At 57.3% G+C, this 17,632-nt stretch overlaps 3 protein-coding genes across 4 annotated transcripts; 2 read left to right on the top strand and 1 right to left on the bottom strand.

Annotated features, from left to right (window-relative positions):
* The first annotated feature begins 26 nt into the window (after window positions 1-26).
* On the top strand, window positions 27-6,129 carry Cnih2 (cornichon family AMPA receptor auxiliary protein 2). Of its 2 annotated transcripts, none has more exons than XM_051145873.1 (6): window positions 27-138; window positions 4,222-4,290; window positions 4,692-4,739; window positions 4,995-5,107; window positions 5,218-5,361; window positions 5,511-6,127. In XM_051145873.1, the coding sequence occupies exons 1-6, from the start codon at window positions 136-138 to the stop codon at window positions 5,536-5,538; spliced, it is 405 nt and encodes a 134-aa protein (XP_051001830.1). In that variant the 5' UTR covers window positions 27-135; the 3' UTR covers window positions 5,539-6,127. The 2 variants fall into 2 exon arrangements, with proteins under 2 accessions (XP_051001830.1, XP_051001829.1); XM_051145872.1 differs by lacking the exon at window positions 27-138 and adding an exon at window positions 506-740 and having other exon boundaries at window positions 5,511-6,129.
* Window positions 6,130-6,358: 229 nt separating this feature from the next.
* Window positions 6,359-10,503, bottom strand: Yif1a (Yip1 interacting factor homolog A, membrane trafficking protein). Its single transcript, XM_051145869.1, has 8 exons — window positions 10,289-10,503; window positions 9,380-9,591; window positions 9,141-9,245; window positions 8,939-9,017; window positions 7,589-7,646; window positions 7,269-7,424; window positions 6,781-6,874; window positions 6,359-6,687 (listed from the first exon to the last, which is right to left on the bottom strand). The coding sequence occupies exons 1-8, from the start codon at window positions 10,317-10,319 to the stop codon at window positions 6,541-6,543; spliced, it is 882 nt and encodes a 293-aa protein (XP_051001826.1). The 5' UTR covers window positions 10,320-10,503; the 3' UTR covers window positions 6,359-6,540.
* Window positions 10,504-12,907: 2,404 nt separating this feature from the next.
* Tmem151a (transmembrane protein 151A) lies at window positions 12,908-17,308 on the top strand. Its single transcript, XM_051145868.1, has 2 exons — window positions 12,908-13,131; window positions 15,277-17,308. Exons 1-2 carry the CDS (start codon window positions 13,057-13,059, stop codon window positions 16,606-16,608), a joined length of 1,407 nt encoding a protein of 468 aa, XP_051001825.1. The 5' UTR covers window positions 12,908-13,056; the 3' UTR covers window positions 16,609-17,308.
* Window positions 17,309-17,632: the final 324 nt, after the last annotated feature.

Raw genomic sequence — 17,632 nt, 5'->3', positions numbered from 1 at the left:
GACAAGCGTGCAGACGCATGAAGTTGGGCAGGCATTGGGTCCCACTGATGTGCTGTGTCGCACTTGGTTTTTACCTCCAGTTGCTAAGTTCAGTCCCCTCTCTGGCTTCAAGCCAGATGCCAGCTATCCTGAACTATGGTAAGGGCCTCGGCGTATCCCCCTGAGCCGGCACTGTGTGAGGATTGAAGTACAGAAATGTGGCTGTAGTGGACTAGTTGTCTAAGAGTTGTATCAGGAACGGGTTTCCAGAGCTGCATGTTCTGTGAGTGCACGAACATCGGCTCTTAGGGGCCAGTTGCAATGGTGGGCCAACCAGGCTGGCGGAGGGGCGCTCAGCGCTTTAGCCCCGCCCGAGGCCGCTGCACGGCAGCCCCGCCCCCGGCTCCGCCCCGCCGGCTTCGCGGGCTGGAGAGCGAGGGAGCCGCGGGCGAGGGATCGCAGGATGAGCGATCGGGGCCCGGGCAGCCGGCAGCGGACGCGCCCCCCGAGCCCCACGGTCCGTCCCCCACGGCCCCGCGGTCCCGGTCCCGGACGCGCCGCCCGTGTCCCTCGAGTCCGGTGGGCCATGCCCGGCCAGCCCTAAGTGTGGGCCGGGGGGCGTCCCCTTGCGCCCAGACCCCGCGCTGGCGCCCCCCGGGCCGCCGCCCGGCGCGGGGGCCATGGCGTTCACCTTCGCAGCATTCTGCTACATGCTCACCCTGGTGCTGTGCGCCTCCCTCATCTTCTTTGTCATCTGGCACGTAAGGCTGGGCTCAGACTGGGGGCGGGGTGGGGGGCAGTGGGCTTATGAAGCAGGAGGGGGCTAGGGTGGATGGTATCAGAGGTCCCGGGAAACTTGAAGGGTCTTTACCACTATCCTCCATGCATGGTTTCTGGCCCCCCCCCCTTAGCACCCCCTGTGGTTGGCTTCCTTTCCCGAGGACAGCCCCCCTTCCTTCGCCGCCCCCGCCTGGGGGTATGTCAGTAGGTCCTGACCCCTCCTTGCCTTATCCAGTCATTGGGCAGGGGACGGAATTCTTGGTCCTTCTACGTCCTCATATATCCACCCCGTCTGTCCATCGGGCAGTTTGTCTGCCCCCTCCACCTCAAAAGGAAGAAAAAAAAAAAAAAAAACCTCCTTTGTGGGTTTTTCCAGCCAGTGATGGAGCCGGTTGCTATGGCAACTGCATCTGTTTACAAGACCCACATAGCTTGGAACCCATTAACCCTGTCCCCTCCCAGACCCCTCTCTGACCCAAGAGGGATAGGTTCAAAGCAGCCCCAGAAACCTAGCCCAGCTTTGTCTCATTTGGGGTACCCCTCCAGTTTCCTCTCCACTTTCCAGCTTACTTCCCCACCACCACCACCACACACACATGGCTTTTGTCTGTCATGCCCCCCCACTCCGGGTCTGCCCTCACCCTAGCCTAGCCTCACACCTGACGCTTGAGAATGTCTGTCTCATCTCACCCTGATGGCTTACCCCTGGAGAGGTTTCTTCTACCTAGTTCTCTCCTGGGCTTTCCCAGGGCCTCCACCAGGTTCCTTTATTCTCTCGATAGGACTGTGAGTTTCTGGCTCACTGTTGGGATCTCTGCCCCCACCCCACCTTCAGCTTCCCTTCTACCTGCCCTCTGAGGTTTCTGCCCCAATGGGTCCTATTCAGGCCTCTGTCTGTTGTAGCTACCAGCACCCTCCATGGACCCCTGTGTACACCTGCTGGGCTTGTCTTCATTGTCTTTTAGAGATCCTCTTACCTCACTGCACCAGCTTGCCTGTCTTCCTTCCTTGCTTTGCTTGCCTTTTGCTTGCTCTCCCATTCCTTCTCTTCCTGAGACTTGCTGCCTGGTGCCCGGCAGCTCCCCACCTCCTAGAAATCTCCCCTATCTCTTCTTTTGCCCCTCCCCCTCCTTTCCCTTTCACATATGCTGTGCCACTATTGTGTGAGGATCCTGAGCCCCCACAGGTGTCTCCAGCCAAGCACACTGTCTCTGGCCCATTCCCTCACTTTGCTCCAGTCTTGATCTGAGTCTCCCATTTGCTTTTTGTTATCCTCTGCTCTGTTTTTCTCTTCTTCCATCACCTCAGGTCTATTATGATCCTGCTGAGCTTCCTGTTCCAGGCCCAGGGCCTTGGACTGTCCTGTGGGGACAGGGGAGCTTGGGTCCTAAGCATTTAAAAAATGGGGAAGCACAGGAAAGGAAATCCAAGACTAGCTAACCAGCTCCTGAAATTCAAGAAGCCCCTCCCCACTCTCATCTCCACTTTCCCTGATAAGGCCCCTCTTCCCAGGAGAGTCTCAAAGAAGCCTACACAGAACAGTTGCATGGCAGCTGCAGGGAGTCAGGCTGCATAAGACCCAGACTTTGCCCTTGCAGAGGCTGAGATAAAGTCTACTAAGGTTTGGAGCAGCACCTTTGTTCTCTCAACAAACCTTTCTGGAGGCCCCACCACTTTGAGGCACTGTGCTTTTGTAGCCTTTTAGCTGGGTCATCTTAGCAGGCAGGAGCTGTCTCCACATCAGTAAAATGGGCTTCTAGACATGAGGTCTGGGAGAGAAGATGTGGTCCTTGATTCAAAGCTGGTAAGAAGTAAAACCTGAGCCAGGACCCCAGTTCCCACCTCAACCCTCAGCCCAAGCCCCACTAGTCACTAGGCAACTCTGATGAGTGATGTGTGTCAGCTGTCACAGTGAGGGATTGTTTGTTCTGGGGTGGGAGGGGGGGTGATGCTGAGTCAGCGCCAGGCAGCCTGGGGGGTGGGAGGCTTGACACCCGCTGCCTGCTGGTGGTGCCAGCTCGGGGGCAGACAGACGGCACCCTTCCGCCCCGGCTGGACCCTGTTGCTGTGCCTATCAGGCAGGCAGCGGCCCAGAGTCAATGAGGAATTGGGGGAGGGGCTCCAGATGGCCTAGCTCCCTCCCGGAAGCCCATGTTCTTTTCCTCTGAACCGTATGGGTCTAGGATGTTTGGGGGTGGTGGGCCTGCTGCCTCATCCTGGGGCTAGAGGGGAAGGGAAGGTACTCATTTCTCCCTCAGTCAGCTTCTCTGCCAGCCTGCCTCCCCCAGGTCACCTGCAGTTCCTTCCAGGTCCACAGCATCATCTCTTCAAATGTCTGCTCCCTCGGGGGGATTTGCCCACTCCCGGGTACACTGCCATGAGACACGATAGCAGAAGGCGCCTTGGGGCCTTCTGCCTTCACTCTCCAGGCACACGGGCTGCTAGAGAGCACTGGGACACAGCTGCACCTACTTCCATGGGCACCATACTTGTCACTTAGACCACCATGAGCCCCTCTGTAGACACTCAACAGGCCCTTCACTGATCTGCCCTGAGTATGACAAAAGTGGACAGTACTTTTAACTGGGTCACAGGCTTACCATGTAGCTCCTGTGGCCGTAGACAGGAGATACCTAACCTCTGTGTTCTCATCTGCAAGTCAGGAAGGAGAGTCATACTAGCACTTAAGTCATTCGGTGGTCCCAAGTGGGCAGTGAGCTACTAAAGCCTGCTGGGTGGCTATCTTGGCTGTGACTATTGGCCAGTTTGTGTATCCACCAGACCTAGACTAGCCATCTAATTGCCCCACTTTGTTGCTTTATAATCCTCTGGGCCTTGCCCCCTCCTGTTAAGGCCTAGTCTTGGTTAGCCTAGCAGGGACTAGCTCTTGTTGGCCCTTCCACCCCCACACCACCATTCCTTCTCCCCATTCTCCTCACGGGACCCAACCCCATGAACCTGCTACTTCCTGAATGTTCTTTCAACCTTCTGTGCCTTTGCATCTGTTATCGCTACTGCTTGGACTGCGTTTCTCCCATTTGTTCACCAAATGCTGGCTCAGTCAGCATGAACCCCACCAACTCACATGGAGGCTCTAGCCCTCATCGCTGATCAAGAGTTCTCTCCCTAGCCTGGGGCTTCTCTTGGAGGACAGTGTAGGAAGCCTCTAGGGTGCCTGGGAGAGGAGAGGCCATGTCTTGGAACGTAAGGGGAGTGCAGTAGACACTAGGATTCCATGGCCCAGGATGTCCTATCTCTCCAGTACGCAGTAAACTCTATTTGGCAGGGTCCCACATATGAAGCCCTGCCCCATGGAAGGACAGGCATGTGAGGGGACGGGGTTACTATCCATCTCCCTACAAGAAGCTTATACTCTGCTCCTGAGCCATCTTTGTGCATGGGGTGTTAAGGGGGCTGCTGGGCCTGTCCCCAACCCTGACGGGCACATGCCCTTACCCCCAGATCATAGCCTTTGATGAGCTGCGGACTGACTTCAAGAACCCCATCGACCAGGGGAACCCAGCGCGGGCAGTAAGTGATACATGTGCTGTGCTGAGGTGTGTCTGTCCGTTTGTCTTTCTGTCACTGGTGGAGGGTGGCGATGAGGGTCGGGAGGTGGGGTGCGATGTGGAGGGCTGGTGAGGTGACCCTGTCCTTTTCCCTGTCTCCACCTCCGCAAACACCTGGAACGGGCTCAGGGCTCGGATTCCTCCTGGTGGGGCAGCCTTTCCAGGCTCTGGGCTGTTGCCATGGAGATGCTGGTGAAGGCCCCTCCATGGCGACAGTCGCCATGGGGATGGAGGGCTGCTTTCCTGAGAGGAAGACACTGCAGAGTGCTCTGGCGCCCTCTGGCGACCACACTCGGGGCCGGGGGAAGCGCCTCGGTTTCTGCTTCTCGGCCTCCCTTATCCAGGCCCTTTCCTTCCCTACAGCGCGAGCGTTTGAAAAACATAGAACGCATCTGCTGCCTCCTGAGGAAGGTCAGTGTCAGGGCAGGGGTCAGGAAGCTCCTAGCTAGTGCCGCCCTTACTCTGTAGCCCACAGTGAGGCCTTCCTCTTCTTTGAGCCTGTATGGTCCACTTTGTCACCTTGGAGGGTGGGAATGGCAGGCCAGAGGCCTTTTGTTCTGAGACCATGGTGGGTTGGCACTCCTGAACATCAGTAGCCCTCTGTGCCACTGAAGCTTAGGTCGGTCCTGGCCCCATACCACTGACTTCTCACCCTCACTTCCCCAGCTGGTGGTCCCGGAATATTCCATCCACGGCCTCTTCTGTCTGATGTTTCTGTGTGCAGCAGAGTGGGTGACCCTGGGCCTCAACATCCCCCTCCTCTTCTACCACCTCTGGAGGTGAGGGCAGCAGCTACCTGGGTGGGGGGGGGGGGTGAAGCCGGGAGCAGGGCAGGATGGGGGTCAGACCTGGGTGGCTAGAGGGGGCACTCAGGCCGCCCTCACACCAGGTACTTCCACCGTCCTGCGGATGGCTCTGAGGTCATGTATGATGCGGTCTCTATCATGAATGCTGACATCCTCAACTACTGCCAGAAGGAGTCCTGGTGCAAACTCGCCTTCTACCTGCTCTCCTTCTTCTATTACCTGTACAGGTGAGGCAGGCAAGGGCACCCCAGGCGTCAGGCTGTCAATCCCCAGTCCCTCTTTGTTGCCTTTGAGGGCTATGGACAACCCTGGGCAGGACTGGAAGGGAGGGCAGGCTGACTCAGGACACAAGCTCACAGCCTCCTCTCCCCCACAGTATGGTTTATACGTTGGTGAGCTTCTAAGGGGGAAGCCGGCCAGGGAGCAAGCCCAGAACGGACCGGACGCCTGTGCACCCCCAGCCCTGCCCCTCTGGCCACAGAGGCCTCTGCCCTGGGGAGGGAGGGGGCACTGGTGCCTCCAGCCTCTCCACCCCCCAAACTGCTGCTGCGGGGACCCCCGCCTTCAGAGCTCTCCCCTTCTGACTAGGGCCAGGCAAAGCTCCAAACAGGGGTGGGGGCTCCTCTGCTGGCCTGCAGCTGGGCATGGCGGTGTCCTGGAAGGGGCAGGACTGCTGGTCTTGTCCGTTTCAGGGGAACGTGGGCCCTGCCACCAGGCTGACCTTGATCCTGGAAATTCTGGGTAGCCCCCCTTGGCCCTCACCCTGAAGCTCCCCCTGCAGGTGGGGGGGCACCTGCACCAAGAATGAGCAGGCTCAACATGGGGGGCAGCCCCATCCCTAGTCTGCCCTCTCCCCTCCCCAGGCTCTCTTTCCAACCCAGTCTCTACTTATCCCAAACCCAGCCCACCCTGTCTCTTGGCCCTATTTTCTATGTTGCCTGGAGGAGTCCGGCACCCCCTCCCCGGCCATTTGTGACAAAATATGAATAAACTACTGAAAATACATAAGCCCCAGTTCTGCTCCTGAAAGGCTTGAACAGATGGAGTTAGGTGGAATACCCTAAAGGGGGCAACCTGGAGCTAAATCCCAAGCTCACTGAGTCTTGCCCTACTAGCCCCAGGCTTTCCTGGGGGCCTCTCAGATGTCTCTGAAGCCTTGGAGAGCTACTTGACAGGCACCCTTGTAGCTATTTTTCAAGACATTCTAAAAGTCACTTCCAGAATGCTTTCCCTGAACCCACCTACCCTTCTCCCAAGCAGCCCCAAGTTGAGTCCCCTGGGCAAAGCAGAGGCCTATAAATGGCTGTGGCCTTTCCCTTGGGCCCCAGGAACCAGGGTCAAGCCAAGTTAAGGAAACCAGATCTTCAATGTATGGAAAAATCAGTGCTGCCACCTGGGACCAGGGATCACCGAACCAGGTGGAAGGTTAGCCAGTATATGATGAGGGGCTGGAAGGCAGCTGCTCCCAGGGTCAGATAGAGCTGGAGACGCTGCCGAGGGGCCGGGGCCCCCATGCTGTCAGGGCCTGAGGCTGCAGTCCTCAAGGAACGCACCTGGAAGAAAGGAGTGCTGAGGCTGGGCCAGGAGGGGAAATGCATCCCAGAGATGACCCAGAGGAGGAGAGGGAGGGACCACGCCACACTCACAATGAAGTACATAAGCGCAGATGATGTCCAGGCCAGGGCCACGTAGTAGCCATCGCTGCCAAAGAGCAGCCCTGTGAGCACACTGAGGATCATCCTGGGGGTACAGGGGTGAAAAAGTGATCCCCAAGGTCCCCACTGGAGACTAGCCCTACCCACCAGGGCCTAGAACCACCCAACACCATGACCGGGGACACCAGGCTATTCTCTATGAGGAACCAGACTCCAAATGGATCTTCAAGGTTCAGGGCTCAGGCCCAAGACCTCAAGTCCCTTTTCTTCTCTGGGCTCCGTTGAATAAAATCCACAACCTCTTTCAAGTTACTGGCTCCAAGGGGAGCCTGCTGGAAGCAGCCAGCTACTCACAGAATAGAGCTGGGGTTTGAGAAGGGGTAGAGACTGTCTCTAGCATCACAATGAAGGCTGCAGCTATCACCTCAAAAGCTGGGGCCACAGACCCTTCAAGCTCCTCTCAACGCATAGGCACTTACCCCACATATTTGTAGCCGCTGTAGGCCAAGAGGTGGAAGGTACTCAGTTCACTGCGTACGGTGGCCAGGTAGAGGCCCAGAAGCAGGGCCAACACCTCCATTAACACCCACGCCAGTGCTGTGCTCGCACACAGGCCCAACACCTCTGGGGAGAACCTACAGGCACGGGAGAAGGTAGGTCAGAGCGAGCCATCCTGGAGCAGGTGTGAGGTGAGAGGCTGAGGGCAGCAGTGGGTGAACTGGGAGCTGGCACAGGACCTTACAGAATCTCTACAGAGGAAGGGAGATAGGCCAGGAGGGAGAAGAGGGTTAGTACCAACCTTTGCTGAATGCCCAGTGCCATCCCAGCCAGCAGCACATACGTGATGAAGGCCATGGCTGCCAAGAGAGGAAGGAAGTAGTCACGCTGGCTTCCTCACCCAGAGCCCCTCATTAGGCATTCGAGTCCAGCTTCCCCCATACTTCATCCCTGCACACCCAAACACTGGTCACACCTCACAATCAGTTCTCCAATGTCCTGTCCCAGTGCACTCTCTCACTACCCCTCCAGCTGATGCCACTGCACCTCCCAGGACCACAGGCCACCACCTTCCCTCCTACACTAGGAAGCTCATGAGCCCCTGCAGTATCTCCAAAATAACCCCATGAACCAGTTGCTCATCCTGGACAGGAACCAGCCTGGTTTCTCGCAAGACAGGAACCAAAAAGTAGGCTCCATGGACAACCCAGGCTGTCCTTACTTTGGGTTCAGGCATCCTTCTCAACCAATGTTCCTGAGTTTGGTCAGAAGCCCTGACCATGCGGAGTCCCCAAGTTTAACTATGATCAGTTTTCACAGGAGCTCAGAGCCACAGGGAGCTTCAGCAGCAATTTCAACTTAACATTCGTCCTCCCCGGGGCCCCACCACCAGACTGATGTGGCCACCAGAGGGCACAGCACTGCCACCTGTAAAGCCATGGGATAGTTAAGGCCCAACAGCCTTGGCTACAACATATGACACTGAAGGACAGCACCAGCTTTCTAACAGTGGTCATGGGAGGAAGAGAGGCGAGAACCACCTCAGCAGCGGCCCTTCCTGGCAGCTCCTGAGCTTGAACCTGCTCAGCTAACAGGACAGAAAAGGAGTGTAATGTAGCTGGCATGGCAAGTGCCGTGGAATAAGTGCCTGTAGCCTTTGCCCCAGGGGTCAGGCTTTCTACAGGAGGGGATGCTGAAGCAGGCCTCAAAGGAAGATGGGTAACAGCAGCCAGCATTTACTGCCTGCTGTGTTTCCTTCCTGTCAGGTGACAACGCACATCACCTGTCTTCCTGGCTCTCTACCATAATTCTCTGAGGTAGAAGTCACTGTTAGTCTTGCTTTACAGAAGGCTGAAAGATCTAGCCTAAAGCCCTACAGATGGAAGCTGCTGGGCTGAGTAAAAACCCAGAGCTCCAGACTGGACAGAGGCAGACTCCAAATTGAGGCAGCAAAATGCTAATTATTTTTAAAAAAAAAAAGGTCACATTCAGCAAGTTTCTTCCTGGTCACATTGTCAACCTGGTGTCTAGCGACAGTCACACATGAAAAGCGCCAGGGATGGAGGCTGGATCACCAATCAAGTCTCCTTCCTCCTAACTATGCTCCAAGGCACAAGTCCGCTGTGTCCCTAAGCCCACATCAGAGACTCACTGGGGATATAGAGGTCAGGAGCATTGAGGTCTCTCCGTGGGGGCAGAGGCACATCGTGACTGTATTGCATTTCCCAGTTCTGGCAGATAAGCAGGAGCAGAGGGGGAGAAAAAAAAGAGAGGGAGAGGGTTGAGGTCTGACGATGAGTGAGGTTATCCATGAGTGGGGAGAGGCTGGCCAGCTCACCTGGGCGGAGGCTCACCTGATGTGTGTAGGGGAAGACCAGTAGCCCTAGCTTCTTGGCTACGTAGGCTGTGTCCACAGCAAAAAAGTACTTGAGTTTGTTCACGGACACAAAACGGTGGAGCTGGAAGCAAAGGAAAGGGGCTGTGGCTAAGCCACACTGCTCCTTCCTAAAGACTGCCTGGGGACTAAGATGGGAACCTGTGACACCCCAACCCTAGCCAGAAACCCTGTCCCCCTCCTGAGCACAGGCCACACCTCTTTGTGCACTATGTCCTTCCCCTGGGATGCTATGGAGCTGCCATAGGCCACAGCCATATTGGCCACTGGGTCTCCAAGCAGGTTGTTCACACTGAAGGCCACATCAGCGCCTGGGGCTGGGTATCCGCCTGGCTGGCTGGGGTAGCCGCCACTTGTATCATCGAAGAGTGGGGGAGGGTCTGGAGCTGCCCGGGTCCTGTGCTTGGAACCTGCCGGTGTGGGAGTACCAAAGTAGATGACAGAAATACAGAGCAAGAAACCAACCCACTGTCCCTTTCCCTGAGGCTGAGAAGCTGTGCATAGGTCCTGGGGCACCAAACAATTTTTGAGGGGGGGGGGGAAGCCAGGATGTGTTTTAAGAAAGATCTATCCTTTTGTTGGAATCTTTTACTACATGGCGGGAGGGGGAGGAAGCGAGGAGGGCGCTGAGAAGTGGCTACCCACAAGTGGGTTCTGGGTAGTCTCTCAAGGGAGATGATCCTTGAGTTACTAGACAGCGAGCAGCCGTTTGCTTGAGCATGATCACCGGAAAAGACATCTCTTACCACGGGGTTAAAAAAAAAAAAAAAAAAAAAAAAGGGCAACAGTGGCTACTCGGGAGTCCCTGAAAAGTGGTCAGGAAAGTTGCCAGAATTTTAACAGAGAAAGGAAGTTCTGGAAGCGAACTCGGTTCGTACAGGACTAGACTTGGGGATCCCAGCAGTGCTATCGCGGCCTGGTCTCAGGACTGGCTGGTAAGGGCGAAGTCCAGGACATGCTGCAGTGTGGCAGGGCAGGAACCCGAGAGAGTCTCCCCGCCCTGGGCAGCGGTCACCGCAGGCCCTCTCCCTCCAGGCCAGCGGGTCTCGCAGCTTACTTGGCGCCCCGCTGCCAGGCCGTGCCCCGCCCTCCCCACTCCTCACGCACCGTGGACTCCATATCCCGAGTGATAAGCCATGGCCGTGACGTTCTCTTTACCCAAGAGCTGGCTGCGCTGAGTAGTGGGTACGAACACTACTGAAACAGCTGCTGCTCTCGCCCTGCGCTGGCCGAAGTTATCCGGCACTCCGACACGTCCCGGGGCTGGCCGACCGCGGCCGCCATGTCCACGGCGTCACACTCCGTTCTCTGCCATTGGCTCTTCGGAGGAGCCAGTTCTCCCCATCCACACTTCCAATTGGCTACGAGTGAGCCCTCGACCAATCGGATTTTGCCATAGTCAACTTCCGACAGGTAGGGGGCGGAGCTACTCAAGGCGCTCTCGGAAGCAAGCAAGTAGGCGTGCTAATTCGCGGCGCGACCAGCCAATCGGCGGGAAGGGGTTGTAACTTAGTTCCGCGTCTGCGCCGACGGGGCGCTCGACGCTCCTTGCCACGACTACGCCGGTAGGAAGACGGCTCCCGAGCTGTCGGACACAGCTAGTCAGGGCACGGAGCCGGCTCGGCCGCCACGCAGTCCTGGAGGAATGTGGCGGTCAGTCAAGCTCTGACCGATGCCTGCCCTCCCTCTTGTGCACTCTTTCCTCCAACCACCCAGTCTTGCGGTGGGGCTCCGGCCTGCCTAGAGTGTGGTGGTGGTGGTGGTGGTGTCGTCCGCACCGGACGGGTGACGTGCGGAGCCCTAGAAGGCTGACTCCGCCTCCCGCCTCCTACTCCTTTCAGAGCAGGTGCTGTCCGTCGGCCGGTGCTGAAAATGCCCCGCAGCGTCCGCCGCTAGCCTGCTCTTCTGCGAGGGCCTCTGCTGGGAGAGTTTGGAATCGCGCTCGATACATTATGCACACGCGCACACACGCATGCGGCAGGGGACCGAAACTGAGACCCAGAAGATCTGAAAGTTCCGAAGATCTGGTGGAATACATGAGGCAGAAATCTGCACTCGGCCTTGTCCCGTTGCTTTCTCCAGTGGTCAGGTGGATCTTGGGAGGCAAAGGTGTGCTGATCTGTCTCCTGAAGGTGCATTCGAAATTCCTGAATCATCGCCAGTCTTGTGATCTCAAAGCGATGTCCTTAAGCCTCACTCCAAGTCTTCCAGGCTCTTGTCTTCCCACCCAGGCAGTAACCGCTCCCACTCTTCAGGGGCCTCTCTCTCACAGACCTTCAGGCTCTATTCTCCAGAGAGCAGGACACACCCTCTGATTGCCACTCAATGTTCAGTTACATAAGGCGAGACCTTCCTGCTCCCCAAACTCAACCCAGGGGACCCAAAGGCTGCTTTTGCTCCTCCATCTGGGATGCCCTCTCCTCCCTATCCATTTGTCCGAAGCCTTTCAGAGTCATGTTAGCTTGCTTGTGAGATGGCTCAGGAGGCTGCCAATTCAATTCCCAGGCCCCATATGGTGGAAGAGAGAACCAAAAGTCATCCTCTGATTCACACACGTGTTATAGTTAAAGCGCACCTCTTAATACACACACCACCTAGAGAGATACACAAAATAAACAAATTTAAAATGTAACTACATGGGCTGGGTGTGGTGGCGCACACCTTTAATCTTAGCACTTGGGAGGCAGAGGCAGGCGGATCACTGTGAGTTTATGGCCAGCCTGGTCTACAGTGCAAGTCCATGACAGCCAGGATGACACAAAGAAACCGTGTCTCGAAAAACCAAAAACAAGGGGCTGGAGTGATGCCTCAGAGGATAAGAGCACTGGCTGTTCTTTCAAAGGTCCTGAGTTCAATTCCCAGCACCCACATGGTGGCTCACAGCCATCTATAAGGAGATCTGGCGCCCTCTTCTGGCATACAGGTGTTACGCGCAGGCAGAACATTGTATAATAATAAATAAGTCTTTTTTTTAAATGGTCTTGGGAAAGAAAAAAAGAAAAAAAATGGTCTTGGAGTTGCCCTTTGTTCAAACACACAATAAATAGCCCACCTAGTGTTGCAGCTGCCCCCCTCCAACACACTAATTAGCTTGGGGACAAGGCCTAGACCCAAGCCTGGGTGTGAGGAACTTGGCTCCCTGAGGACTAAGGAGAAACGCTGGGGTCTTAAAGGGACACCTGGGAGAAGGCTGCCCCACGCAGGGCAGAGCTCCCCGCTCCCCGGCCTGAGAATGCTGGTGTATTTAATCTAACACTTTTCCATTCCCATTTCTCAGCTAGAGATGGAACATGCTGGTCAAAATCTGGAAGCTTGGCCTTCCTGATGCCTTAGCTGCAGCCCACCGACCTTAAGCAGAGCCCAGCAGATGAGACTCACTCATCTTTCTCTTTTGGGTATTAATTGTACAAGCAAAGCTTCTGGGGTCTTCGAAGTCTGGGTGGGCTTAGCGCTGGGCCCATCCTCTAGAGAGGAGCATGGCTGGCGCCCATCCACCCAGAGCCTCATTATACTTGGAAAGAATCGGACACCGTAGAGCAAGGACTCGCCCAAGGTCGCAAGCACCAGCTCGCCTGGAGAAACCAGGCGTCCAGCGGCAGAGACTGGGCAGGGGTTGGGGAGTGGGGGTGCCTCCGCGGTGCCAGGCGCGGCCAGCCGCGCCACCGGTGCCGCGGGGGCGGGGTCAGCGGAGGGCGGGGCGCCGGGCACCGCGGCCGCCAACGCCGCCACGCTCGGGCTGGGTTCGGGTTGGGCTCGGCACACTCCTCAGCGGCCGCCGAGCCAAGCGGACGCCCCTCGGGGCCGCGCCGCAGCCCTCGCGCCCCTGCTTATCATGCCCCGGGCCCGGGCCCGGCAGCCGGAGCAGCCAGGACACCATGCCGGAGGGCGAAGGTGGAGACTGCGGGGAGGTGCCCGCGCTGATTCCGGACGGCGAGCCGCTGCGAGAGGAGGTACCGGCGGCGTGTAGTGGGGACAGAGCCAAGGCTGTAGAGAGGTGAAGGGGACAGGTGGTGGTGCGACCCTCGGAGAGGGCTTGAGGAGAAAAGTCCCGGAGCCCCTCCAGCAATGACGTCATTGGGAAGACAGCGTTCCACCGAGGTCGAGGCTTCGGGGTCCCTGTAGGTTAAAAAAGAAATGGATGGGCAGGAATGTAGGCGAGACCCCATCCCTCAGCGCTCCCTCAACCATCCTCTCTGGCCCTGTGACGTCAGCGCCTGTGCCCCCCCCCCCCACGTATCTCTATTCCTTAGCGCAGCCTGGGATGCTGTCCCGTACTGCTGGGGGCCATGGGGTCAAGCCCCCAATCCAGCCCAGTTGCTCACGAGGTGTCGGGCGTTGCCTGCAATGCAGTGCTGTGGCAGGGACTGGAGGTGGGGGAGGGAAAGGGGAAGAAAAGGGAGCGGCTGCTGATACCTTGCTCTCCCCCACCCCCAGGTGAGGACCGAGGGCCCCATCCAGTGGTTCAGATCCCCAGAGCCCCTCCTCAGCTCTAGCTAGGAGGACGTGCCAAGTGTAAGATGATCAGTGTGGAAAACAGGGTGATGAGTGGTCTGTATGTGTGAGTGGAGATAGCTTGTGTGTGTGTGTGTGTGTGTGTGTGTGTGAGAGAGAGAGAGAGAGAGAGAGAGAGAGAGAGAGAGAGAGAGAGAGAGAGAGAGAGAGAAGACAGACAGACAGACAGACAGAAAATGTACCCTGTAGTCACGTGAGGCTCTGGTGGGTCCTTTGCCTTGGGTCTTCATCAAGAGAGAGTGTGTGTATGATTTCATGCTGTGCCTCTCTAGTGTGTGGCTAGATACAGATTGTGGGTGTCAGGTTGCTATAGGGTGGGATAGACGTGCACTGTGGTCAGGTGAGGGTTTTACGTGTCTGGGTGCCAGCGTGTAGCACGTATGTGCATGTGTGTTCTGTAGTGAAGCAGTCTTGAGTGTCTGGGTACAGCTTGCTATGGCCATGAAGCTTGTGCTGTGAAAATCATCAAGGGCCTGTTGTTTCTTGGACGAGGGATGGTGTTCCTTTGTGGTGGGTGGGTCTGTGATGAGCATGTGTTGGGGATGTGAGTGGGTGGGTGTGTGCACCTGGCTGACACAGGTGGAGGAGGCAGGATGCACCTGCACACTGGATGCACAGTGGGAGCAGGCTGCCCCTGATGGGCCTGGGGGCAGTCCCCTCTCCTGACGGGCCTCTCAAGGCATGGTGGGGTTGACGAGGTGTTGTCTACACCTCTTCTCTCCCAGTTCCCCTTCCCCTTTCCCTTTCTCCTTCCTGTTGACGTCAGAGCTGAGGTAGCCAGGCTAGTGGCCCTACCTTGGAGGATGTGCCAAGTCCCCTGCTGGGTCAAGAAGTAGCTGGTGCTGTCCAGCAGCTTGAGTCCCATCCCTTCCCTCAGCACAGATTGGGAGTGGAGGGTGGCCCTCCATCTGCAGCTAGCCCTGAAACTCACACACACCCCAATTCTCTCTCTCTCTCTCTCTCTCTCTCTCTCTCTCTCTCTCTCTGACTTAACAGACTCTTTCAAGTCTCCTGCCACCCCTAGTGGAACTAAGGGACCAGTGGGAGTCACAGGGTAGAGGCAAATGTGTTTATTCCCAGGGCCAGACCCTGTGCTAACAAATTCCCACATGTGATCTCTTTGCATCCTCAACAACCAGATCTACGTATGAGGAAACTGAGTGCTAGAATATACGAAGGTCTGCTCGAGCCACAGCAGAAAAACTAGCACTCCAAGCTGTATAACTGGGCTCTATAGTCCCTCCTCCTCCTTCTCCTCCTCTTCTTCCTCCTTCCTCTCTCTCTCTCTCTCTCTCTCACACACACACACACACACACACACACTGCTCCCTGCCACATCACCCTCCCAGACCACCAGGACCAAAATCCAGACCCAGAGAGGGTAAAAATGTGGCCAAACATACACAGTAAATTAGAGACAGAACAGGAACTACCAGAAGCCAAATTTCTCAGTAATCAGAGAGATGTCATTTCTTCTCTGGTGGGCTCCGTTTTCTTCTATAAAGTGGGTCCTAGGGCACCACTCCTTAACACCAGTAGTCCTGCCCTGACTCGTGCCTCTCCTTTCTCTGCCCACCCTGCAGCAGCGGCCCCTGAAGCAATCCTTGGGAGGGTCTCTGTGTCGAGAGTCTCACTGGAAGTGCCTGCTCCTCACACTGCTCATCCATGCCTGTGGGGCTGTAGTGGCCTGGTGTCGCCTGGCCACTGTACCCCGCCTGGTCCTGGGGCCTGAGGCAGCCTTGGCTCGTGGGGCTGGCGGTCCACCACCCACCTATCCAGCCAGCCCCTGCTCGGATGGCTACCTGTACATCCCATTGGCCTTCGTCTCCCTCCTCTACCTCCTCTACTTAGCAGAGTGCTGGCACTGCCACGTGCGGTCATGCCAGGCACCCCGCACCGATGCCAACACCGTGCTTGCCCTGATCCACCGGCTGCAGCAGGCTCCCCCCTGTGTCTGGTGGAAGGCTACCAGCTACCACTACGTGCGCCGCACACGCCAGATCACCCGCTACCGCAATGGGGATGCCTACACTACCACACAGGTCTATCATGAGAGGGCGGACAGTCGCACGGCTAGGGGTGAGTTTGACTACAGTGCACATGGTGTCCGTGATGTCTCCAAGGAGCTCGTGGGCCTGGCGGACCACGCAGCCACGCGGCTGCGTTTCACCAAGTGCTTCAGCTTCGGCAGTGCTGAGGCCGAGGCTTCGTACCTCACGCAGAGGGCTCGCTTCTTCAGTGCCAATGAGGGCCTGGACGACTACCTGGAGGCCCGTGAGGGCATGCATCTGAAGGACGTGGACTTCCGTGAGTCCCTCATGGTCTTCGCAGACCCTCGCAGCCCACCCTGGTATGCCCGAGCCTGGGTCTTCTGGCTGGTGTCCGCAGCCACGCTGTCCTGGCCACTGCGCGTGGTAGCAGCCTATGGGACAGCCCACGTGCACTACCAGGTGGAGAAGCTTTTTGGTGCCAGCTCCCCACCCCCGGGGGCTGTGCCCAGCGGGCCGCCACTTTCTCGAGTGGCCACCGTGGACTTCACAGAGCTTGAGTGGCACATCTGCTCCAATCGGCAGCTGGTGCCCAGCTACTCAGAGGCTGTAGTCATGGGTGCCAGCTCTGGGGCCTACCTGCGAGGCTGCCAACGCTGCCGCCGCTCGGTCAGCAGCAACTCCCTGCCTCCTGCTCGTCCCAGTGGGCCCCGCCTGCCCTTCAGCCGTAGCCGCCTCTCGCTGGGTGCTGGGGGCCGGGCCACCCCAGGGGTCTTCCGCAGCTTGAGTGGAGGCCCCCTGGGACGCAGAGGGGAGGACACTGAGCCTCTGGAAAGCCCTCCATGCTACGAGGATGCCCTTTGCTTCCCGGTGCTCATTGTCCATGGGGACAGTGGCTGCCGTGGAGATGGGCAGGGTGCACTCTGAGACACCCGCCTCCGACATCCCGGGAACACCCCGCCCCCTTCACCATCTATCTCACTACGGGCTTGGGCACCTGAATAACCGTTAAAAACAGAAAAGAAAACAGACCAGCCATGCACAAGGGGTGGGAGTGGGGTGGGATCCTTAAAGACTAAAATGTAATGACTTGTGGTCCTTTGAGGGGGAAGTGAACGGCACCTAAGTTGAATCTGTGATCTGTCCCCAGCATGGCTCCCCCCCAACCATCACCATGTTCCCCTGTGATAGCAGATGATGCTGGGCAGGGAAAGAAGCTTCCAGAAAGACTGGGATGGGGAGGAGACCTGGGCACAGCTGCCTGCCTCTCTGCCATGGCTGAGCTAACATGGGGATACCTCCAGCAACACAGAAGCACAAACTGGTGGCCTGGGGCCATGCCGAGCTGGGATGGCTGTCTTGAAGCCACCCCACAGCTTGGTCCCATGTCCACCAGAGTTCTCATCCTCCCCTGCTCCACCCCTTTCATCTGCCCTGTGGCCTCCGCTCTGCGCAAGTGCCCTGATTATCCCCAGACCCCAAGGTGCAGTTCCTCCACAGAGCATAGACTTGCCCTCTTGCCTCCACCTTGGTCTCCCTGTTTCCTGCTGCACCCTTACTACATCTAGCTTTCCCTGTGAGCCAGGGACCCCCAAACTCCAAGCCCCATCAAGGCCAGCCACACTGTACCCTAGCTTTGTGTCCACCATTTCCCCGGGCTTCTCTGCTCTTCACCTTCTAGGTGATCCACAGGATGTAGGACCACGGGGCATCCGAGCGGCTCTGCTCTAGCCACAGCCTCTTGGACGATGCCCTGGCCTTGCCTTGAAGGCCCCTGCTTCTCCCACCCATGGAGCCTATCCAGGGGACACCATCCCTCCCTAGGGAGAAGAGAACAGTCCCTTCCCTTCCAACAGGGGGCCCCAACCCCCTCTCAGGGGCTGGTGGGGGAGGGAAGAGGCAGAGAAAATTAAATAAAGTTACAAAATGGGAAAGGTTTGATACGTGCATT

This window comes from Acomys russatus, chromosome 5 (assembly GCF_903995435.1).
Source record: "Acomys russatus chromosome 5, mAcoRus1.1, whole genome shotgun sequence".
Lineage (NCBI taxonomy): Eukaryota > Metazoa > Chordata > Mammalia > Rodentia > Muridae > Acomys > Acomys russatus.
The sequence above is the reverse complement of the archived record's forward strand: the minus strand, read 5'-3'. Positions and strand labels throughout refer to the sequence as shown.

Coding starts and splice junctions, on each gene's coding strand:
- Cnih2 (XM_051145872.1), top strand. CDS start 660: ATGGCGTTCACCTTCGCAGCATTCTGCTACATGCTCACCCTGGTGCTG. Junction 4,740..4,994: donor TCTGCTGCCTCCTGAGGAAG/GTCAGTGTCAGG, acceptor TCACTTCCCCAG/CTGGTGGTCCCGGAATATTC. Junction 5,108..5,217: donor CTCTTCTACCACCTCTGGAG/GTGAGGGCAGCA, acceptor CCCTCACACCAG/GTACTTCCACCGTCCTGCGG.
- Yif1a (XM_051145869.1), bottom strand. CDS start 10,319: ATGGCTTATCACTCGGGATATGGAGTCCACG. Junction 9,246..9,379: donor AGGACATAGTGCACAAAGAG/GTGTGGCCTGTG, acceptor CTTTGCTTCCAG/CTCCACCGTTTTGTGTCCGT. Junction 9,018..9,140: donor TCTTCCCCTACACACATCAG/GTGAGCCTCCGC, acceptor CTTATCTGCCAG/AACTGGGAAATGCAATACAG.
- Tmem151a (XM_051145868.1), top strand. CDS start 13,057: ATGCCGGAGGGCGAAGGTGGAGACTGCGGGGAGGTGCCCGCGCTGATT. Junction 13,132..15,276: donor GCGAGCCGCTGCGAGAGGAG/GTACCGGCGGCG, acceptor CCCACCCTGCAG/CAGCGGCCCCTGAAGCAATC.